Source organism: Penicillium verrucosum, assembly GCF_028828655.1.
Source record: "Penicillium verrucosum strain IBT 35672 chromosome Unknown utg000001l_segment0_segment0, whole genome shotgun sequence".
Classification (NCBI taxonomy): domain Eukaryota; kingdom Fungi; phylum Ascomycota; class Eurotiomycetes; order Eurotiales; family Aspergillaceae; genus Penicillium; species Penicillium verrucosum.
The window spans coordinates 13,517,815-13,535,150 of NW_026643210.1; the positions used below are offsets into that span (position 1 = coordinate 13,517,815).

Below are 17,336 nucleotides of genomic sequence, written 5' to 3' on the forward strand. Positions count from 1 at the left end.
GTCACCGGGAGATCAGCCTGATAAAAAAGAAAGCAAGTGGAGATGAGAGTTGTCTGGAGAGAGAGAAGAGCTACGCAACCTTGTACACATCACTCACGGCCATAGCAACCGGGGCAACTACGATCGTCATGTAAACAAAACCTGAGTCAGCGGAAATAAGGCGGTGAGCAGCGCTTGGGCACCCAGGTGGGCACCTGATATACATTATGTCATCATTCTCATTTAATCCGGGCCCAATGGGGAAACTATCCCCAAATAGGCTAGTGGTCATCTGTCGGTAAGTCAACCAATCAATCCACAGCACACAAATCGCTACTGTGCCCTGAAACCCTCTACCTCACATCCGCAAAAACGAATACTTCGATCTTGACCGTTCCGTATCTCGACAACCACCCATCCTCGCCGCCCCCGGGACCTTCAAAATGAAGTGTACGTCTTCACCATTCGATTCCCCTTGCGATTTATATGCTGATGGATATATTACAGTCATGAAAGTGGGCCGTGTGGCCATCATCACCCGTGGCCGCTACGCCGGTAAGAAGGTACGACAACATCCTGATCCTCCCCGAAATTGAGCACGAGAATTGGAAAGAGACGGAACGACCTGCAAGCGAAAGACTCGATTTCGAAAGAGCACAATGCAATATGGAGGAACTACGCGACAATTTGAAAAAAAAATTCGGAGTGCTAATCAGGCATTTTTGTTCGAATTTACAGGTCGTCATTGTCCAGCCCGTTGATGCTGGCTCCAAGTCGCACCCCTTCTCCTACGCCATCGTTGCCGGTATCGAGCGTTACCCCCTCAAGGTTACCCGTGGTATGGGCAAGAAGCTCGTCGACCGCCGCAGCCGCATCAAGCCTTTCATCAAGGTCGTCAACTACAACCACTTGATGCCCACCCGTTACACTCTCGAGCTCGAGGGTCTTAAGGGTACCGTCACCAACGACACCTTCAAGGAGGTCTCCCAGCGCGAGGACGCCAAGAAGACCATCAAGAAGGCCCTTGAGGACCGTTACACCAGCGGAAAGAACCGTTGGTTCTTCACTGCCCTGCGTACGTTTTTTTTCCCCGGGATATACATTGATATTTCACTTTGAAACTCGACACTAATACTTCGGAACAGGTTTCTAAACGGTTTACTTGGGCGTTTTGTCGTTTTGAGCGCACGGGTCTAGGTGAAGGCGAGGTCGAAAAACCATCGAGCACATTCGGTCCCTGCGAACATGGGATGGGAAAACATACACCATGGCTGGAAACAGATTCGTGAATGTATCGATGAACTCCAGTTTTTAACGGGGACGCCACTTCCATACCTGGTGTCCGTCTGAATGAAATGGAAAATGAACAATTATTTCAAAATCAATGTTGTCTATTACCTGAGAACTGGTCGACATCTTCCTCTTTCCCATAGGCCGGGAACAGTTTTGGTCTGTTATCTCAACACAGATCAATCTCACTCCGGTGGATGGCCTTGTAGCTATATGGTTTGTCCCAGGTGTTTCAATTCCATGGTGTCATTACTACGATTGATGTATCCATGCCCATCTGTAACACAATTGTAGTTCCCCAAAGCAGATACTTATGTCCTAGCTGGCAGTGCTAAAGGTCGTCTCTCATATGGAGCCTACGGAGTAGCTTAGGACACATTATGTAAAGCAAGACTGCATTCTCGAACTTCGAGGAAGATATATCAAGCCCTGCCCCAAAGGTCTAGGTCCTCACGTCGATGTTGAATGATGCAATTATAGATCCTCTTCCTCCACAGTCCAGTCCATATACCAAATGTGAACCCCACCCGCGCCAAGATGTAACATACCTCAGCCATCTGGGCATCAGCGCTTGCAAATTACTTCCTTCACATCAACAAAATCAAATCTTGAATTTATTTCTAGCATATGTAGCATCAGTGGTTGGGTTGCTATCCCAATGACATTACAGCTTTGACAGCTTTGACAGCTTTAGAGTATTCTCATCTACTACAAGGTAGGCAATCCAAACAATGAACCTCTTTGATCCCACTAAACAAGGGGACAATGGTCTTTGAATAGTATTCTCGATATAGTCTTCGATATTAGAGAAACACATTCTTTGTCTTCGTTGTTTTCTTTCTATCTTGGTCTCCGTGGCCTCAGATCATGGCCTTTCATTTCCATCCACACATGATATTTATATGAACTACCTTCGTCTCCCTCCATCAGCTTCACCCTATATAATCTGGCCCCGACTGAGTTATTATTTCAACTAACTTTCAAACACTCAACACAATACATACTAAACTGCCAGCCATCATATATCCGTAACCATGCCCAAGCCTCTAAAAACCATCCACGAGGACCCCAGGGAGGAATGGTTGGACAACGAAGTCCATCGACACTACAACATGCCCATGGTAGTTGTGCGAGCCGAGCCTCATATCCTGATGCACTGCAATGTGTACCGCGACACTACTTCACTTCTCAAGACATCGGCCTGTATCGACAAGTGGGTTAACACCGAATATTTCATCTGGGAGATGTCCGCGAAGCTAGCTGACAGCGGAGTAAACCCACAGTGGAAGGAGTTCTTCGAAACACAATACAAGGAAACGTGGGTACAGATCCAGAACGAGTTTGAGAGCATAGCCGATCTCCCCGAGAGATTCTTGCATGAGGTTCCCGTCCCGCCCTTTGAGGTTGCAGAGGTTAGAATCAGCGCTAATGAAACCCCGTGTTATTGGCGGCTCCGGGCGAACACAGGCCAACACATGATTGACACAAGCTTTTGGCATCTTTGGAAGTTGATTCTCAAGCAAAAATCGCCCACAGTCGGTCCCTTTGATGTTATTCTCAGAGGACCCTCGCATACTCCTGCCGGGGAGGATCCGATCGATCCTTGGAATCACCCTCCTTTTGTCTGTCAGTTTTAAGGATGTTTCCTATATTCGCTAGGACCGCGCACGCAATGATTCCGCTCCATTGAATTTCACGTGCCTCCCTAAAGGAACACAGCAAGATAGTTTCCCTCCAACTAGCTGCGGCCGATCACGGTCTACCTCAGCTATTATGCACCTCCCATAACGCATGTGATACTATCTAGATTTGTCACGTACTGGTCAGGTCTCTAATTGCGAGGATGGGGGATATCATCATGAGCACCAGGTAGGTTTTCCAAGGTTGTTCTGCTCTCTTGTTTGTCAGCCTGATATATATGTTTTTATTTCCCAGAAAAAGTATAGAACCACGTTAAATACAGTCTGTTACGTTAACATTTTAATCTTTCTCAAGAATTCGATATATAAGAAGTCGAACTTGACCAAACAATAATCCATATAAAAAAGTGTGATACCGATATCTAGAATCACAGGGATTAGGTAGAATCCATAACAGATGCCAGAATGGAAACTGATATAACCATCTTACCACTATCATGTGGAAGGTGGGATTAACTATATAGAATAAGAGCCTGCATGCCGAGAACAATGAATCTTGCCATACTATATTATGCACAGTGTGCATAGCTGTGTAATGGCCGGGTTCAGCATAAATCATATGATAGTATGAAGAATATGTGAAACTCCGAGTTCCTTCTATGTGGCGTGGTCTGGACAACAAAACGACCATAAAATATATCCACTAATGCGTGGCTTCATCTCCGACAGTTGATTCCCTTGGCACGCCTGTTGTCGAGGTGGCTAACAACTGCCAAGCCAAGGGCAAAGCGCTTCGAAAATATTAGTTTCCGGCACAATTGATCACAGGTAAACACCAACGTCTTGTATTCATCTGATTTCATGTGACTATGTCCCTGAGTTAACCAATTGATCTCAAGGCAACACAATTGAATCCCTGATATTGAGCCAGCGATAAATGACACCTCAGTTTCGCATGTGAAATGGTCTCTTCGCGCTCAGCTAACAGCGAGTCACGGACCTCCGTAACGCTAAATGTTCAGAAGGGCTATAACCGAGATTCTACCTTCATCCTAACCGCCACCCGCAGATGTAATATTGTGATAATTGGATTTCTAAAGATGATTGTACATCAAAAGTAAAAAAAGGAAGTGGCGCGCTTTTTGTCTGAATCGAGGAGGGATTGATCTTCCATTACACAATATCCCAACGGCTTCAAAAGCAGTGATAGGTCGAATGCAGTATAGTTTTGGGGCCAGGTATTATAAAGGTTACAGGGATAGAAGAGGCAAAGCAAACCTTGAAAGTTTGTACTTTGTAGATGTTGAGACAACCGTAGTCAAGACCCACGATGTACAGGGATCTGCATAGTAGCTTAATCGAGTGGGTTACCAGTCGATCGCCGGAATCCATTCATCTCACAGTAAATGGGAAAAAGAAAACAGCAGGAGGAGTGAGAACAAAAAGAACTCGCCCCTCGGGCTTCGAATCTTAATTCTCATGGCATATTTGGTCTAGTCAATATCTTCGGTTTTGGGAAACCTGGGCACCTCGCGGCTTACCCTGTTAGTCGTACCGAATACATAGAATACATATCATGTCTGCATTCCTTTGGCAATAGGAACACATGAAGGTCTAAATATGTACGAAGTACCAAGGTTCCTTCTATGTTTTGCATAAATCACCTAGACTCATAAATATATTATGACCATAGTACTATGGTCCTATCGAACGCAACCGTTTCATAGGGTCACATCAAGCACCGAGATTCGGATGAATCCGCGACAAATCACTTTGCCATCTACCCGGAGCAAAAGAACGATCTCAAATCTGGCCAGGACCTTGCACAATCTTGCCCCTCCTACATTTAGACCGGAAGTCATTACGTATTTCCGAGAGTACTCCGTATAGGGGGCAGTTGGGGGGACTTGACGCTCAGACCAATAATGGGTGGGTACTACATGACTAGCATAAGGTGCAGATGGGCTAGGCTCATATAACCTACGGAATAGAAGCCGAATCCATCATATATTCTGGCAGGTTGGCCCCGATCGGCCATATGCGGTCACCGTCTGGGCGGGTTTGTTATAGGGTGCAGATAAGCGGTTTCGTCCCCCGGTAGAACCGGTGAAAACAAGGTTTGTCTTGTGAAGTCACCTCATTTGGGGGTCAAATCGATATTCTTGGGGGAAATATCCAACCCTTGGAAGAACCCTGAAATGTAATCAGACAAGTTGTATAAGAGAGAATAGATTATTGATAGAGATCATCCCAAGTGGAACCACACGGTTTTTTTTTGTATCAGACCCGCAATCACATGCCAAAGTAGCTCTCTTATCAAAAATTCAGTTCTAAGCACATGTTGTTGTATTTATTTCAAGTTTTTTGGCAATTAAAACAAGTATATTTGGTATGGGAAAAGAATATATAACTATAATACCTATTAGCTATAATTAGCCATATAGACTTAATTGCTGACAGTTTGCATACCAAAGTCAATGGCGCATTGGCGTGGGGGCTTCACTTAGAATCTAAGGCTATTGAACCTGCTTTTATTTTCCTTATAAGAAGAAGCCAGAGAAGAAAAAGGGAAGAAATATGCCAACAGAAATATAATATTCAACTAAAATAGCCAACTAAAATAACCCAAGTAACCAGAGAATACGAATGTATTAAATGATGCGATTGCGGTAGGACCCATTGCATAATGACAGCGCAATCACATGTGACAATCCTTTTTTTCTATACAACCTATTTTATTCCTCTTTTTTTTCTCTTCTTTTTTTTTTTTCTTTTCTGGGTTCTTATTTCACTATATAATACATTCCACTCAGTTTACTATCTTTATGCCCCACGCAGAAGCAAAAATGGGTGAACCGGTTGTCAACGGCGAGAAGCACTATTCTCAGTTCCTTGACGTAAATATACCCCCCCGCCACTCCAACACCAAAACGCAGAACTAGAGCCAAGATCAACCCATACTGATTAGACATTCCCAAATCTAGCATTTGACTTCTTATCCCATCGTCTCCGACTCTATCTCCTACTACAAGGGTAACCCCTACGGAGCCAAGTCCCTCGAATACGCCGACCAGAGCTACACTCGTCTCGCTAAACCCGTTCTACCCTACTTCTCCACTCCCTACAGATATGTCGCTCCCTACCTGGCCCACGCCGACTCCCTCGGTGATAAGGGTCTGACCCAGATCGACACCCGCTTCCCTATCTTCAAGGAGGACACCCAGAAGCTGCGCGGCACCATCTACAACAGTGCCTCGCTACCTGTCCGCGTCGCCGGCGATGTCAAGCACCATGTCACCGATATCTATGGCTCTGAGTACAAAAAGTGCGGCGGAGATGGTGTATTCGCTTCGGGCAAGGCTGTTGTCACTACCAGCTTGGTTCTGTCGCAGGAATCGCTGGCTTGGATTAGCGCTTTCCTCCAGAGCAAGAAGGAAGAAGCGAAGGAGGTTGTCAATGAGAAGAACAGCCACTGATTTTAGATCTCTTTGACCGTTTGGAGCGTTCTTTTTTCGTTCTTTTTTTTTTTTCTCTTTTTTTTTCCTTTTAGAGAAAATAATACCTTACCACGGTTGTGGGTGTGTTGCTTTACCCTTGTTGTATTTAGTTCGCTTTCCCAAGTCTATCAATGTATGTTCTACAAAGTACCTCAACATAAAGCACATAATACTCTCCTCCGTATCTATGTAGATCCTGTAGAGCATATTATTTCTTTAATAAATCACCAAAGACAGCCTTCGAACTCGTCAAATAAGAAAAAGTGAGCTCAAAACTCCTTTGCTGAAACAAAGAACCATTGATAAGGGTCTTGCACGGACCAACCCTGATGGGGTAAAATCGTTCTATCGCGTCGCGTCCCAAATCCATCTGCAACTAACTCACCACCATACCTAATCAAAATGCCACCAAATCGTAAAAGACGGGTATGCAACCTCACATCCACTCGGTTTATTCATCGACTAACCTCCATCCCCAGAGCAACGCAGCATCCGATACCGAGTCAACCCCAAACGCTCGTCGGCGCAGAAGACAAAGCGAAGAACCCGACTCATCACCCGCACCAGACAGCGACGATGATGGACCAAGCGCACCAACCAGCACCGATGCAATGGTGAAAAAAATGGTGCGACTCGCTATAGCAAGCGAGTACTCGCGACTCCCGATCCGACGCAACGACATCAGCGCCAAAGTACTGGGCGAGCAGGGCTCACGACAGTTCAAGCTAGTCTTTGATCAAGCGCAGCGGGAACTGAGACAGCGCTTCGGTATGGAGATGACTGAGTTACCGGCGCGAGAAAAAGTCACCATTACCCAACGACGAGGTGAGTTGGATTCCTGTCTTGCTTTTCTTTGTTGCTTAGACCCACGCTACATCTTAAGGAACCACTACTGACATCCCGTACAACAGCTGCACAAAAAACCGACAAACCTTCTTCGGCTAATAAGTCCTGGATCGTTACTAGCACCTTGCCGCGTCCATACCGTTCCTCCGATATCCTCATTCCTACTAAAGCACCCTCCCTCTACACTGAAAGCACATACACCGGCCTGTACAGCTTCATCATCGCGGTGATTGTACTGAATGGTGGCTCCCTGGCTGAACAGAAACTTGACCGGTATCTGTCGCGCACAAACGCGGAGGTTGCTACGCCGGTGGATCGTACCGACAAGCTGCTACAGCGGTTATGTAAGGAAGGATACATTATAAAGACGCGGGAAATGGATGGGGGTGAGGAGGTGGTTGAGTATGTCCTTGGACCGCGAGGCAAAATTGAGGTTGGAACGAGTGGTGTGGCGGGTCTGGTGCGAACTGTCTACGGGAAAGACGGGGGTGACCATGCGGGCTTGACTCAGCTGCAGAGGGAAGACCTCGAGGACTTCGAGGGGAAGCTTGGAAGGAGTCTTGGGGTTGACCCGGTGCCCGTACAAGCTGGTGGGATAGATGCTGCTCCCGATGTAGATGGGAACGAAGAGGGACGTGAGGCATCGCCGAGCTCGGCGCCTCGACGGTCTTCGAGGCGTGGTCCTACCCAGGAAGAAGAGGAAGAGGAGGAGGAGGAAGACTCTGGTTCTGAGGAGTACGAGGAAGAGTGATTAATACACATCTTTGGTCGGCACGCCGTGATAACGTACATACTAGATACCTACTATATGTAAGTATCTACAAGTTGATACCCAAGATACGATAGGTCATTTACATACGTTTGACCAATATTTACGTTGTTCATCTTCGATCTAACTATAGTAAACTCTGATAGCTATGTAGTAACTAGAAACTAGTTTGTTCCTGCTTGATTCATTTTGTCTATCAGCCTATAGCCATTGATATTTCGAGAGAAAACGACAAATTCTTTCCTATTTGTGTAATAGATCAATAGGTAAATTGCAACTGACTTGTATAGATGTTTCAAGCTTGCCATGTTGTGGATCAGCGACTTTACTTGAACTTTGATTTGATCAACTCGATAGACTGTCACGAGCAGGGCTGCTGGCTAATCGCAAATCCTTCCTTGCTTTGAGCATATTGATACTGGAAAGCATCATATATACCCTTTGGAACGAAGAACTTGTCCACGGAAAACCCCTTCTATTCTGTATCCGCGTATGTAGTATACAAGTATATAGTCCAACAAAAAAGAAGCCCCAATGAATAAAGACTGATTTGAGCTATGATTACTAAAGTGTTTAGCATCTAGAATCTTATACACTGAACTCGTAAGTGAAGAACCACAACATATACATACACACATGACAAAATATATGTTTCTGACTGATCAGATATATTGGGATGAGCAATTGGGCTTGTTTCTGTACAACTAGTCTGGAATATTCTTCTATATCCAATAATCAGGATTGAACTGATATGCAGCTGGGTTCTAGATCGAATGATGCTAGTCCTTGCTTGACATCGTTTGATATGAAGCCAATTCAAAACCTATAATGGGGCTACAAAGATTGGAGTAAGGCGCTGAAGTCAGGTAATAAGTTATATCGGTATAGCAGAAAGAAAGAGAACCTGAAACGAATATTGCATACAGTCTTGACAGGAGGCCTGGAGGTAGATGATACATGGGTGTCTATCATAGGACTTGGGCGTTGGTGGCCTCTAAGAGACACACAGCAGAACTCCTCGAAAATGACCGAGTGTGGGACAATCGCACCGTCAATGGTGATCAACTGATTTACAGATTCGTCTACAGATGCGTCTCTACAGTTGATACAAGTTTACACGAAGAGAGGAATTGAGTCATAAAAATGTGGGTAGTCATATTGAGCAACTACTCAGCAAATCTACCTTAAGAAAACCAGTAACTGTTTTTGAAAAGTAAAAAATCATCACGGCATAATGAGAATCACCCGAGAATCATTTATTTCTTACCAGCCTTGGCAGCGGCCTTGGTAACCTTACCAGCGCCACCAGCGTTCTTCTCAACGGTCTTGATGACACCGACGGCAACGGTCTGGCGCATGTCACGGACGGCGAAACGACCGAGAGGGGGGTAGTCGGTGAAGGACTCAACACACATGGGCTTGGAGGGAACCATCTTGACGATAGCGGCATCACCGGACTTGATGAACTTGGGGGAGGTCTCGGTGGCCTTACCGGTACGGCGATCGATCTTCTCGAGGAGCTCGGCGAACTTGCAAGCAATGTGGGCGGTGTGGCAATCGAGGACGGGAGCGTATCCAGCGCCGACCTGACCGGGGTGGTTCAGGACAATGACCTGAGCGTTGAAGGAGTCACAGGCGGCGGCGGGGTCGTTCTTGGAGTCGGAAGCGACGTTACCACGGCGAACCTCCTTGACGGAAACGTTCTTGACGTTGAAGCCGACGTTGTCACCGGGGTTACCGGCCTTGAGCTGCTGGTGGTGCATCTCAACGGACTTGACTTCAGTGGTGACGTTGGCGGGGGCGAATGTGACGATCATGCCGGGGCTGATGATACCAGTCTCGACACGACCGACGGGAACCGTACCGATACCGGAGATCTTGTACACATCCTGGAGGGGAAGACGGAGGGGCTTGTTGGAGGGACGGACGGGAGCCTCGATGGCGTCAATGGCCTCGAGGAGGGTCTTTCCGGTGGACTTGCCAGCCTTGGTCTCCTTCTCCCAACCCTTGTACCAGGGGCAGTTGGTGGAAGCCTCAAGCATGTTGTCGCCGTTGAAGCCGGAGATGGGGACGAAGGGAACGGACTTGGGGTTGTAGCCGACCTTCTTGATGAAGTTGGAGGTCTCCTTGACAATCTCGTTGTAACGCTCCTCGGACCACTTGCAGGTGTCCATCTTGTTGAGGGCAACGATGAGCTGCTTAACACCGAGGGTGAAAGCGAGCAGAGCGTGCTCACGGGTCTGGCCATCCTTGGAGATACCAGCCTCGAACTCACCAGTGCCGGAGGCGATGATGAGAATAGCGCAATCGGCCTGGGAGGTACCAGTGATCATGTTCTTGATGAAATCACGGTGACCGGGGGCATCTGTAATAGAGATATATTAGCGTGTGTGCAACTGAGAGAACGACTGGGAAAGTCTCTTACCGATGACGGTGACCTCATACTTGGCGGTCTGGAACTTCCAGAGGGCGATATCGATGGTGATACCACGCTCACGCTCAGCCTTGAGTTTGTCAAGAACCCAGGCGTACTTGAAAGAACCCTTTCCGAGCTCAGCAGCCTCCTTCTCGAACTTCTCGATGGTACGCTGGTCAATACCACCACACTTGTAGATCATGTGACCAGTGGTGGTAGACTTGCCGGAATCGACGTGGCCGATAACGACGATGTTGAGGTGGCTACGCTCTTCTTTACTGTTGGGTCAAAGTCAGTGTCAAATCTTTCTGCAAAGTGAGCGATGGTCACGTACCCCATGATGACGGTTGGAACTTTTTGTAGTTCTTTGTAAGATACTAGAAAAAATCTGTGGAAAAATTGCTCAGAGACTACGGCAGAACGCGTAGAGGTACTGAGCAAAAGTAATCAGTAAGAGTAGTTGGAAGAGGAAGAGCTGAAAAGCAGTAGGGAGGGTTGGAAATACTCACTGTAGCAGACGAGAAGAAGAAAGAAAAGTCTGTGGGAGAGGGGAGGAGGGGAAATCCTTATATGGAGGGGCAAGCGAGAGAGGCGAGTCAGCAGGTGGGGCCAAGCCCTCTTCGGTTAGGGCTTCTGATTGGCTCTAACCCTTACCCGTGTACGCAGATTTTGCAAAGTGGGTTGGTGGGCTGATGTATATGTACTTACTACAATATGTGGTTATTCATACTTTACAAAGTACTATTTACTTCTATGCTTTGAACACCCCTCCGTTTCCCTGGTTTTGTCCTGCCATGGCACTCCACCTCGTGCGAATTTTTTTTTTTCATCGGCTCCGTCCCAGCCCACTCTGTGGCTCTAAACATTCAAACTGGGCAGCAACGCAGAGTGGTTGGGTAAAAAAATCCTGTAGTTTGCATTGTTTATGATGTACTTTGCGGATTTTCCGCATTCTGTTGACCCTGTATGGATTACCGTGGCGATGTTGGATATCTCGATCCAATTTTTCCCTTTTTTTTTCTTCTTTTTTTGTCTTTTAGAACCCCGCGGATGAGGGGCAACACTCTCACCGCCAACTCATCCCACCAACAATGTTATGCATGGAAAATCTTTTTTGGTTTTGATCAAATTCTTATTTGGTAAATCCCAGGCAGAAATCAATGTCGGGCTCTATATCTGTACTAGACCAATTGTATTTATAGTTAAAAAGCGCAAAATTTGAAGCCACAAAAAAAAAAAAAAAGATAGAAAATAAAATTGCATAAAAAAAAAGCTAGATCCAGCTAAAAACTTTCCACTGATCATAAAATAATCTGTGCGGTGGACTGTGACGTCGATCAATTTTTAATTTGGGTATCGTTGTATCAACTTGATAGTTTGGAGTTACATACAAATATACGCCCCCTTTAAAACACTTGGTAAATGCGCCATTTGCACCTCGCTGTAATAAAACTAAAAGAAAATAAGAGCAAAAAAGCAATGCGAGTGACTTGTTTCCAGCCTTGTCGCCCAATTCTAATTTTCTCTCCACCGAGCACCGCACGAGGTACACTGGAGCTGTCAGACACGGGTACCTCACATTAAACGTAAGGAGGGAGACATACCTTCAAGAATGTAGTCATCGGTTCATCTGCACTGCGAATCTGCAGCTGGAAGAAGTACGCACGTTCCCCATTGCAGCTTTCGGCGGGGCATTGAGCTGTAAGGGAGAGAAGAAAAGTGTGTGTTAGCTCTGTATATCTCGACGGGCATGTCACTCCTGAGAGAAGATGGCGAGAAGAACTTACTGCCGACACTATCAGCATTGGCAAACTCCTCCTTGCCACCAAAGACATCGTCCACTTCCTTTTGCTTCATATCTTTCTTCTCGAAATAGTTCCTTTCCAGCGGAGCTTCGTAGGGGCAGACGCGGCATTCAAAACGGTTCACACCCGCGGGGAATCTTGTGCTCGATTCCGCTTTGGAAATGGTGAGCGCATTACTGCAATTGGGACAGACTAGAGAGAGAGGAGTCAGTTTCTGTTCTGGACTGCCGCTAGACACCATCAACCCGGAAATAACACATACAGACGAGCATATTGATAATCTGGCTCGAGGACGCAGTTGGAAGGCAAAGAAATCGATAGACAGCTAAACCAGGAGAAAGTTAAGTTCCCAGCAGCTGTAACAATGTAGTCGCCGTCCAGCTGCAGAATATCACCGTCGATGATAAGAGATCTAGGCGCGCGGCTAAATCCAAATGGGATCCGGAGGATTGTATATCCGGGCGACCCGCGTATGGGATGTCCCTGGGGAACAACTCCGATAACCTGTAGTATTTGCCAGGAACTTGGATGCCTGTTTAACCTGCGGTCCAGCTTGTACATACATATTACACTTTGTTTCCCTGTGGAAATTTATTCTGCTCAGCAAAATACCCATACAAAACACCCGACTCTTGTTACAACTAGCTCTACGCGTTCCATTACCGCTGAGCACCAATCCCCTGTACTACCGACTTCACTCTCGGGTAACCCGGACTCTGTTAACCCATATACAGAGATGGCTGACGAGGTGAGTACTTCTTACAGGCCCCTTGTTAAGTATCAATGCTAATGCCGCTATGATTTAGGGCGCATCACCCCGCGAGCTGGTCGTGGAGGCCTGCCGCCGGGACCAACCCCACCTAATTGAACAAGTATTGAACGAAATGGAAGAGAAGACAAACGAGCAAGTGGCACACTTCTTCAATGAGTTGACAGACTCCATGGGAAACCACGCGTTGCACGTCTGTGCCCAATACGGCAGCTGTACGTGTTTACTGTGCCACTTCTTTAATGCCAATGTTTTATGGAAGCTAACTCGTTTATTTTGGTTAGATGATACTATGGATGCCCTGTTTGATATCCAATTCTTTGAGTGCGACCCGTTGACCCGGCTGGACAAGGACACGCCTTTGCATATCGCAGTGCGGTACGCCAACGATAAAGACGCAGAGCTGGGTGAGGCCATGATCAAGATGATGTGTGAGGCTGGTTGTGATCCTCGAGTGCGGAATATGCATGGCCAGAAACCTGCTGAGCTGGTCTTCAACAATAATGAGATTAAGAAGACCCTTCAGCAAACCGAGTATATCTTGGCTGAAGGTATTCAAAATACCAGCAATGGAGCTGACTCGGATGGTGGAGAGGCCAGTGATAGCGATTAAAGCGGGGGAGTTCAGGGTGTTCGCATTGTCATACATTGTATTGCAGACTCCCGAGGTCTTACTTTCTGGTTAGAAGGCTTGGGTCGCCCTAGTTGAGATGTCTGTTTTTATGCACGAGTCTTAGGCCTAGCCACACCTTCTATTATTTCTATTTTACGATTATTACGAATTAAGTACAATCTTTAAGGGTTCTTCATAGAATTGACTTCTTATTTCAGTGAACCACAAAACTAGATCTATTTCCAGGGGGGATATCACAAACTTAAACCTTTGACGCCTTGACAAGCTTTTGTACTTGATCCAGCCACTTGCGGGAGAACTCCTCTTCGGTAAACCGTTGAGCTGAGCGACGAGCCCGCTGCCGCATGGCAAATTTCTCTGCCTCTGGAAGAGCGAGGGCTGCCTCGAAAGAAGCAGCAAACTGCTCTTCTGTTTCAGCACGGAATCCAGTTGCACCATCGCCCAAATCAACGACTATGTCTTCACGTGGACCGCCCGAGTCGTGTGTCACGCAGATGAGACCAGCGGCTTGGTACTCCACGACGCAAATACCGAAGTGCTCGTTCCACATGCCATTAACGCCAACCGAGGCGGTGCGGAGATGGGATAACATGACAGGCCAGCTGGCATCACACAAGAAGGTGGTATGGTCGCGGATGCGGAGTTCATGCGCCAGGAGGCGCAGGTTGTAGATGTGGGTTTCATCAGGGCTGGAATGGCGCACCGATCCAATGAGCACAAGACGTGGAGTGGGTTGACCTTCATAGGCTGGGTTGTTTATTCGTTCTTGTAGGAATCGCGCAAATGAGCGCAATACTAGCGGGTGGTTCTTTTCTGGCCGGAATTGGGCGATGTAAAGTAGAACAGGCTGGCGAGTCTTCTCGCTCTCCGCGTCAACAGCAATACTTGTTTGTAGTTCTGTGACTGCGGTTGGAGGGAACACAACCGCTGGAGATGATGCAGTTCCGTCACCGCTGCTGTTGCTGCCTTTCCTGCCGGTGCCCCAGAGGGTGCGAATGTGCGCTGCTGTCCAGGACGAGTTGCACATAACTACATCGATCTGGCGACCGACCCAGCCATACAGCTTGGCGAAGATCTCCCAGTATCGACGCTTAGCTTTCCCTTTCCACCCCTTCCCTGCGCCGGAATTGATTCCTTGCACCCCACTTTTATCGTCAAGAGAGGCCAACATGTCGGTTGATATGGTCGGGTAATGAACATAGGCGCCAACAGGCACTGTCGGGAAAAACCATTTGCACAGAGCAAGTGTGAAGGCATAGCCCATGGTGTCAACAAAAACATCTGGTACAAGCAGCGTGAAAGCATCGTAGGCAACAACCAGTGACCCCAGCGACTGCCCCAGGAGCGTCATGTAAGGGTATGAGCTACTAACAACATACTTGCGAGTTGTCAAGTATAGAAGCACCACTGTTGGCGCATGTAGGTGAATATTGAACCGGTTCTCCACTTTCTCCAGCATCGTGGCTTTATTGACTTCATGGTCCCCGGTGTAGATAGCGCAGATTGCCTTCGGCCAGCGTTTCTGTGTTGCACGTATGGCTTCCCACAAGACTCGTTCGCCGCCTCCGCCGGCATTGCTGTAGCAACCAGTCAGCGTTGTGTGTTTTTGATATGTATAGAGAATGTTCATACCAGAATGGGTGGAAGAACCCAATAATCCCATCCCAGTCCTCCGGACTCTGGTTATTTTCGCCGCCAGTACTGTCACTGTTTTCACTGCTAGTTGCAGTCTGTACCCCACCTGCGCCTGAGCTATCCACCTTCTCCCAGTCCTCATCTTCGGCACCGTTCCGTGGTAATGATGTTGTTGAACCCTTCGGCCGTGAGGCGCGTAACTCCTCCTCTTCAGATCGCGCCCGCGCGATCACATATTCACGGCGAGACCGTGTTCGTCGCCATATCAGCCAGCCCACTCCCCGAAATACTAGACCGAGAAGAACGCCTGTTAGCTTCGGAAGCAGGATAACCGTGGCGGTGAGGACCAGAATGGCCAGAATGGCGTTTGGTAAGAGGGCCATGGTGAAAAGGCAGTATTTAAAGAGACCTCATCAGAAAACACACATAGTAAGATAATTTGAAGTCAAACGAGAGAATAAGTCAGAAAATGGTCCCCCTCTCTTGCTGTCAACAAGTTGATCAGTCGGGCCAATGAAGTAACTTCATACGTGTCACATGATATATCTCCAAATATCCGTTCCGCGGCTTTTATAGCTTCAGGTTTTCTAGCTATCTTTTATTATTTATCACATCCCTCACCTCGCCAGCAGTTATGTATGCCCTCCGCTCGGCGCAGGCTCTGCGATTAACGCGGCAAGTCGTACAATTGCCTCGTTCGCAAGTTCGACACTTCCACCCAACAAGACCAACCTCATCTACCATCCTCGACCTTGGACTAGACGGCTCTACTGCATTTATTCACGGCGTCCACACTGTTTCATGTTTACCATGGGTTGCCTCAATTCCTTTAACGGCCGTACTTGTTCGTACATTTGTTGGGTTGCCCATCCTGTTATACTCTCGACTGCATCGCCATCGCGAAAGAAAATTATCGCCGATTCTAAGCGCTTGGGTAAAGAGATATGCAGAGATACATTCAAGTCAAATCAGAGATACTACGGGTCTCAAGACTGTAACACGTGCCGAAGCAAAGAAAAAAGCCATGGTTGATATACGAAAACGAACAGCTGAGCTTCATAAGCGTTGGGGAGTGTCCGGCAAGCACAAAGCAATTAGCTTCCTGCAAATACCTGTCTTCATTGCGCTCATGGAGAGTCTACGCGGGATGACCGGCAACAATAAGGGCATCATTGCCTGGCTGTCATCGTTCATCGAGTCGTCGCAAGACCCTGCCTCCGCAGCCAAATCTCTGCATTTAACCATTGAGCCCACTCTTGCGAACGAGGGCGCTCTCTGGTTCCCGGATTTGCTGGCCGGCGACCCAACAGGCGTGCTGCCAGTTTTTCTGACTGCCTCAATCCTGGGGAACGTTCTGATGGGATGGAAAGTCCGACCTTGGAACGAGCTCCCACTCCTTTCAAAGACCGAGATGTACAAGCAGATCTCTTTTACCGGTTTGCGGGCCTTTGTCATAGTTTTAACATGCTATATTGGCTTCGCAAGCTTTGTTCAGGAGATGCCAACTGCGATTATGCTATACTGGATTACTAGTACCAATCTTGCTACGCTGCAGACTTGGATACTGGACAAGAAGGTGTTTTCGCCGGTAACGTTCAACCGCTTCAATGAGAGATTCATCGCTTTCGAGAAGCCGGGTGATAATGACCCTTTCCAATTGAAAAACTTGCGCTGATTCCATCGGCGGGAAACGTTTCATCTGGAGTGAGATGGGTTCTTCCCTATGCCACAAATCGAAGGTGGTTTGCCCAGCCACACTCTATTATAGAGTTGCGATCTATCCACGCGCTGGCTCTAAATGAATTTCAGATGTTCATCATGATGGAGGCCACATTCACCCCGAATTTTGACAGCAAGCTCATGTCAGATCTGATTCAATCTATACCCTCTGGGTGAATGGTACAGACCTTATGAGCCGGCTCGGATAGGGTCAGTACAGGTTAAACTCTTGGGTTGCGCGTCAACGTTAATTTGGTCCAACCCTCCCTGCGAAATGGCAATCCAAGATGCACATATAGTTCGTCGAATGGTTTCGAAGTTCATTGGGTAGCATCAC

General features: G+C 47.3%; 9 protein-coding genes across 9 annotated transcripts; 6 read left to right on the forward strand and 3 right to left on the reverse strand.

Moving 5' to 3' along the window:
* Positions 1-258: 258 nt before the first annotated feature.
* N7516_004973 (60S ribosomal protein eL27) lies at positions 259-1,451 on the forward strand. The gene is made up of 4 exons (XM_057217693.1): positions 259-429; positions 487-542; positions 718-1,054; positions 1,125-1,451. Exons 1-4 carry the CDS (start codon positions 423-425, stop codon positions 1,130-1,132), a joined length of 408 nt encoding a protein of 135 aa, XP_057079576.1. The 5' UTR covers positions 259-422; the 3' UTR covers positions 1,133-1,451.
* An 852-nt stretch (positions 1,452-2,303) lies between these two features.
* On the forward strand, positions 2,304-2,906 carry N7516_004974 (uncharacterized protein; the record flags this gene model as incomplete). Its single annotated transcript, XM_057217694.1, has 1 exon — positions 2,304-2,906. The coding sequence occupies one exon, from the start codon at positions 2,304-2,306 to the stop codon at positions 2,904-2,906; it is 603 nt and encodes a 200-aa protein (XP_057079577.1).
* Positions 2,907-5,755: 2,849 nt separating this feature from the next.
* N7516_004975 (putative pathogenesis associated protein Cap20) lies at positions 5,756-6,385 on the forward strand (the record flags this gene model as incomplete). Its single annotated transcript, XM_057217695.1, has 2 exons — positions 5,756-5,806; positions 5,894-6,385. The coding sequence occupies 2 exons, from the start codon at positions 5,756-5,758 to the stop codon at positions 6,383-6,385; spliced, it is 543 nt and encodes a 180-aa protein (XP_057079578.1).
* Positions 6,386-6,808: 423 nt separating this feature from the next.
* Positions 6,809-8,003, forward strand: N7516_004976 (MAGE domain-containing protein; the record flags this gene model as incomplete). Its single annotated transcript, XM_057217696.1, has 3 exons — positions 6,809-6,832; positions 6,886-7,231; positions 7,318-8,003. 3 exons carry the CDS (start codon positions 6,809-6,811, stop codon positions 8,001-8,003), a joined length of 1,056 nt encoding a protein of 351 aa, XP_057079579.1.
* A 1,274-nt stretch (positions 8,004-9,277) lies between these two features.
* On the reverse strand, positions 9,278-10,776 carry N7516_004977 (translation elongation factor EF-1 alpha; the record flags this gene model as incomplete). The annotated part of the gene is made up of 3 exons (XM_057217697.1): positions 9,278-10,386; positions 10,447-10,715; positions 10,772-10,776. 3 exons carry the CDS (start codon positions 10,774-10,776, stop codon positions 9,278-9,280), a joined length of 1,383 nt encoding a protein of 460 aa, XP_057079580.1.
* Positions 10,777-11,952: 1,176 nt separating this feature from the next.
* On the reverse strand, positions 11,953-12,514 carry N7516_004978 (DNA-directed RNA polymerase III core subunit RPC11; the record flags this gene model as incomplete). The annotated part of the gene is made up of 4 exons (XM_057217698.1): positions 11,953-11,988; positions 12,042-12,136; positions 12,225-12,434; positions 12,505-12,514. The coding sequence occupies 4 exons, from the start codon at positions 12,512-12,514 to the stop codon at positions 11,953-11,955; spliced, it is 351 nt and encodes a 116-aa protein (XP_057079581.1).
* Positions 12,515-12,898: 384 nt separating this feature from the next.
* Positions 12,899-13,640, forward strand: N7516_004979 (ankyrin repeat-containing protein ANK1). Its single transcript, XM_057217699.1, has 3 exons — positions 12,899-12,990; positions 13,049-13,226; positions 13,296-13,640. The coding sequence occupies exons 1-3, from the start codon at positions 12,979-12,981 to the stop codon at positions 13,622-13,624; spliced, it is 519 nt and encodes a 172-aa protein (XP_057079582.1). The 5' UTR covers positions 12,899-12,978; the 3' UTR covers positions 13,625-13,640.
* Positions 13,641-13,886: 246 nt separating this feature from the next.
* Positions 13,887-15,663, reverse strand: N7516_004980 (alpha-1,2-mannosyltransferase ALG11; the record flags this gene model as incomplete). Its single annotated transcript, XM_057217700.1, has 2 exons — positions 13,887-15,222; positions 15,278-15,663. The coding sequence occupies 2 exons, from the start codon at positions 15,661-15,663 to the stop codon at positions 13,887-13,889; spliced, it is 1,722 nt and encodes a 573-aa protein (XP_057079583.1).
* Positions 15,664-16,304: 641 nt separating this feature from the next.
* Positions 16,305-16,955, forward strand: N7516_004981 (putative mitochondrial export translocase Oxa2; the record flags this gene model as incomplete). The annotated part of the gene is made up of 1 exon (XM_057217701.1): positions 16,305-16,955. One exon carries the CDS (start codon positions 16,305-16,307, stop codon positions 16,953-16,955), a length of 651 nt encoding a protein of 216 aa, XP_057079584.1.
* Between the last annotated feature and the right edge of the window lie 381 nt (positions 16,956-17,336).

Coding starts and splice junctions, on each gene's coding strand:
- N7516_004973 (XM_057217693.1), top strand. Junction 543..717: donor GCCGCTACGCCGGTAAGAAG/GTACGACAACAT, acceptor TCGAATTTACAG/GTCGTCATTGTCCAGCCCGT.
- N7516_004979 (XM_057217699.1), top strand. Junction 13,227..13,295: donor CTGTGCCCAATACGGCAGCT/GTACGTGTTTAC, acceptor TATTTTGGTTAG/ATGATACTATGGATGCCCTG.